At 44.4% G+C, this 5,143-nt stretch overlaps 1 protein-coding gene across 1 annotated transcript; it reads left to right on the forward strand.

The window, feature by feature from the left end:
- Positions 1-349: 349 nt before the first annotated feature.
- LOC107087948 (tripartite motif-containing protein 35-like) lies at positions 350-1,987 on the forward strand. The gene is made up of 2 exons (XM_015379807.1): positions 350-488; positions 585-1,987. The coding sequence occupies exon 2, from the start codon at positions 602-604 to the stop codon at positions 1,985-1,987; it is 1,386 nt and encodes a 461-aa protein (XP_015235293.1). The 5' UTR covers positions 350-488; positions 585-601.
- The last annotated feature ends 3,156 nt before the right edge of the window (positions 1,988-5,143 follow it).

Here is a 5,143-nt window from a genome sequence, read left to right on the forward strand (position 1 = left end):
AGGAAACTATGTTTTGTTTTTATAAAGTGTTTTTATAATGTTTTTTGTTTTTGGCATTTATATAAATATACTGGTGATAATTTAGTTTACGTTTGATTAGTTTTTGGTGTACGTCTATTTTGAATTTATAGCACCCCCTGGAGAAAACACCACCAGCCGCCACTGATTCCAAAGTTCAGTCAGAAATGAATAACCAAAGAACTGTGGATGGTTTATTTTACAGCTTTCATTTGTTATCTTTAATCTTTGGATCTGTTCTGATAAAAAAGATCAAAACATTTTAAGCAGAACATTTATAGAAGCTTAAAGGTTGAATTCTGGACTTTGAACCCAAACCAAGATCAAGATTCAGCAGAGAGACTCCCTGACGATCAGATTCACCTTCAGACCAAACAAGCAGCTTCCTCTGAGTGAGTCCAGCTGCAGGAGAGAAAAGTGGAAACCTCCAACACTGCTGCTTCAAGCTGCTCACACTCCACACACTGAAGGTGAGTTGGACCAAGAACACCACTCAGAGTCACTTTGAGGGAAGTTAGTAGAGGAGGGAGGGGAGCCATGACTGACTGGACCTTCTGTGTTTTCAGCTTCACTCAGAGACTAAATGGCTTCCAGAGCAGAGGAGGATCTCTGCTGTCCGGTCTGTCAGGACGTCTTTAAGGATCCAGTTGTTCTGTCATGTAGCCACAGCTTCTGTAAGGAGTGTCTTTGGAACTGCTGGAAAGTAAAAACTGAACACTCATGTCCTGTTTGTAGGAGAATATCTACAACTGATGATCCTCCAGTTAGTCTGACTCTGAAGAACCTGTGTGAGACCTTCTTACAGCAGAGAGAGCAGAGAGCTTCAGAGGGTCTCTGCTCTTTGCATTCTGAGAAATTCAAACTCTTCTGTCTGGACCATCAGCAGCCAGTGTGTCTCGTCTGCAGAGATTCAAAAAAACACAAAAGCCATAGCTTTGCTCCCATAGATGAAGCTGCAGAGGATCACAGAATGAATCTTCGTTCATCTCTAGAAACCTTGAAGAAGAAGCTGGAGCTCAAGAGGAAAGTTCAAGAGGAGTTTGATCAGACAGCAGAACATATGAAGGTCCAGGCCCGACACACAGAGAGGCTGATTAAGGAGCAGTTTAAGAAGCTTCATCAGTTTCTAGCAGAGGAAGAGGAGGCCAGGCTGGCTGCACTGAGGGAGGAAGAGGAGCAGAAGAGAGGGATGATGAAGGAGAAGATGGAGGCTCTGAGCAGAGAGATAGCAGCTCTTTCAGACACAGTCAGAGCCACAGAGGAGGAGCTGAGAGCTGAAGACGTCTCATTCCTGCACAACTACAAGGCTGCAGTGGAAAGAGTCCAGCGCTGCCCCCTGCTGGAGGATCCACAGCTGCCCTCAGGAGCTCTGATAGACCAGGCCAAACATCTGGGCAACCTGGCCTTCAACATCTGGAGCAACATGAAGGACATGGTGTCCTACACTCCTCTCATCCTGGACCCAAACACTGCTGGTTCAAAACTCCTCCTGTCTGAAGATCTGACCAGTGGGACTGTGGGTCAGAGACAGACGCTTCCTGATAATCTAGAGAGGTTTTATATATGGGGTTCTGTTCAGAGTTCTGAGGGCTTTAACTCAGGGAACCACAGCTGGGATGTTGATGTTGGATACAGTGAACGCTGGGAGCTTGGTGTGTTAGAAGACTCTGTTCAGAGGAAGGGATATATAGAGTCTGGATATTTAGTTATACAGTTCTATAAAGGTAAATACTCAGCAGAGGTTCCATCAGCTCCTTCCAAACTTCTCTCAGTTCAGAAGAAGCTCCAGAGGATCAGAGTGAATCTGGACTGGGACAGAGGAAAGCTGTCCTTCTCTGATCTGGACACTAACACACACATACACACCTTCACACACACCTTCACTGACAAGATGGTTCCATACTTCACCACTCTGGGCAAAGTAAAAATCTTACCCATGAAGATCTCAGTGAGCAAACAGCAGCTGTGATGTTTTTAGCACAAAGAACACAAAGTCTTTTTGAGTCTTATTGATCTTATTAAAACTCAGTGTTTGAAAAAGGATGGTTTAGGTATGCAATGGACACAGAGAGGTTTGAAATGAAGGAAGGATAAGATTCAAAGGGCAAGATAAAGAGATATAGGGAGAAAAGGAGGGAAAGAGAGAAGAGAAAGAGAAAAGAGCAAGAAAAAGGACCAAAAAACAACAAGCTGTGGTCACAGCAAGAGCTGATTATGCTTTGCAGATTAGTGTTTAGTATTAATGTGTATCTTTGGACACTTTGCTAATGCCTTTGGTATATATGTATGAGTATGCATGTGTATAATGGGTTAACAAGCCTTCTCCAGATAGAGAATAGGCTTAATAGCAGGTGTGAGTCGCCCCATATTCGCCCACAGCCGAAATAAAGGCGACTAGAGCCCCAGACTAGAGGACATTGGGAGGGCAAACAAAGGAACAGACACACCCAACAGAGACGGGCAGATGAGAGTCCTTGGGGTCCAACTCCAGAGGGGCTCAACCCCAACGGCTGTGGTGCTTATTCCCCAATGGGCTCTGCTAGAAGCTAGTTACACCTTAGGTAGACCTGGAAGACAGCCCAGGTATCCAGGCCCCATGAGTGCACCGACCCCCCAAGCAGAGACCAGGAAGGTAACTATCAACACACCAGCAGACAGAGGAAACTCTCACTGGTGGTGAGCATAAGAAGGAAAGGAGACAGGCCCAGCTAATGGCTGAAGCTTAGGATGGTGGGGTAGATGGGGGTGACCCAAGCAAACTGCCTGACAGATAGACACAGACATGTTCTCAGGAATCGACTCACATTCACACAATTCCACCCTTACACTCTCAGTTACATCTACAAACACTCAACAAAATAACTCACAAGAGCTGAAACTGAGACGTTCTTACACTCCTCATCCAAACACTATCTCCCAGGTCCAGGGACCAATCCGAGTCCCCAGAACCCGGAGGAGATCCTCATTCCCCTGTAATGAACGCGGTGCTAGAAACAGACATGAAGTGGATGATGGGGTTAACTCAGTAACCATTATGGACACCCAGGCATATCACCTCCAAATTATCCCCTTAAATCAACAATAGAAGATTTAAAAGTAGATGAAATTGTCAGTCCTTCATAGCGCCACCTGATGGTGGTTAGCCCATGGGAACCAGCCCCTCTGGGCTTGGCTGGACAATGATCCTCTGGTGTCTCTGGTCCAGGTGAGGGCTATAAATACCAGTAATTGTAGAGATTTAAATCACATTTTGATTAAAACAAAAATACAAATGGTTTAGCTTTGGTTCTATTGGAACCGTGTTGGTGCTGGACAGCTAACTTGTTTTTAAACGGGCCGAATAAAGGTCCCACTGACACGTGTTTGGTTCTGTTGCTGATTTTAGCCCCTTGTTTCTTGTGTCCTGACTTGTCAAACCTTGGAAGGAGGAGAGGAATGTGAACTAGCACACAGTCATGTTTATCAGAGACCATCTTGTGTTTTCTCTCTGGACTCAGATCAGATTAGCGGCTGCAGAAACCAGATCCTGCAGGTACTGTCTGATCAGCAGAGCAGCACCAGAAAAAATGGTGTTACAAAACGGAGCATACCTGAGTACAGGTGGACACTCGCCTTGATGGGGAGACCCCGAACCAGAGCAGCTCAGCCGTTTGCTCCTCAGTTCTCTGGTGATTCTGCCTTTAGTTAAATCATTCAAGTCTAAATTTTGGAAACTTATCCTCTCATGTTGTTTTTTTTTTCTTAAACTCATGTCTTTATATGCTTGTATCCAGATTCTGCTCCATGTTATGACTTGTTATCATTCTTTCATTTTTCAGATCATCTTTTACTGTAAGTTTATGTTAGAGTTAATATGCTGTTCATATAAAGTGCCTGATAAAGTGCTTCACCCCTTACAGATTTGTTCAGTTTGAGCTTTTTTTGTTCAATTATATGATTTTAATGATCAAACAAATCTAAATACTGGATAAAGATAATCCAAGTAGAGAAAACAGCTGGCTCATTTGCACTGAATCATCACTGAGGACCTTTGTTCAAAAGTTGTTTTAATTTACATTGATCAGCCTTTTGTCAGGTTTGGTGGATGTCTGTAGAGGACTCAAATGAAGAGACGGAAGCAGAAATGGTTTCTTGAGGATTAATGATGAAGTTGGTTGCAACAGAAGCCTAAATCCAGACTGAAAAGGCAGGGAGCTTACAGCTTAGAAACCAAAGTGAGGAAACACTTGGGAGGAACATACGTAAAAATGAAGTGAATCCAGCAATGAGGAACTGCAGAAGATAAGTATATATGGGAGAGAGGACAAAGATCTGACCCACATGCAGGAAAGCACTCAGAGAACCAGAGAAAAGGTTTAACAGGTTTATTGAGAGCAAGATGCATGGATCCAGAGTTACTCAGAACACTGGTTAACCGGAAGTTTCCAGAAAAATGTGTCCTTCCCGGAATCCAGTTGGTGTGGGTTATTCCAGAACTTGGTTGACTCGTTGGAGGGCGGACAGGTTTTACTTAGGTTAGGTTGGTTCCCCTGAGGAGCAATGGAGCTGACTGCCACTTAGATTTCCAGGAGAACTTGAACGGCACGTGTGGAGATTTATCCCCTGCTCAGTGTGAAGCTCAAACAATCCTTTCAGGGGGAGAAGGCCAAAACATCCAGTTTGCAGGATGACTTCCTGCCGAGAGGCAAAGACAAAAACAACGTTAGACTCAGAGAAACAAAAGACTCAGTTAGACTAAGCTAAACTCAGCTTGGCTAGAGTACCCAAAACTGGCAAACACTCTGGCGTCGAGGTAGTGGCACTCAGCCGCTTAAGAGTCCTCAGAAAATGAGCCAACCATCCGCAGGTGTGTGGAAGGGCCTACAAGAACCGGGCGCCACCTGGTGGTGGAGGGAGAAAGCACAAACAACACACAACCAACACAAACTGGATTCCTAACAGGGAGCAGGTGTGGAGAGAAGCAGCTAAGGGGAAATGGGAGGGGCAACCAGGAGTAAACATGGCTTAACTAAACTGGAAAATAACAAATGAAGCAAAAGGGAAAAAAGACAAATATCTAGAAAAGGAATAATAACCAAGGGGAAAACTAGTAGAAAAGGGACTGATAACTGAAGCCATGAAAAAC

The sequence above is a fragment of the Cyprinodon variegatus genome, unplaced genomic scaffold (assembly GCF_000732505.1).
Source record: "Cyprinodon variegatus isolate N-32 unplaced genomic scaffold, C_variegatus-1.0 Scaffold200, whole genome shotgun sequence".
In the NCBI taxonomy this organism is placed as follows: domain Eukaryota; kingdom Metazoa; phylum Chordata; class Actinopteri; order Cyprinodontiformes; family Cyprinodontidae; genus Cyprinodon; species Cyprinodon variegatus.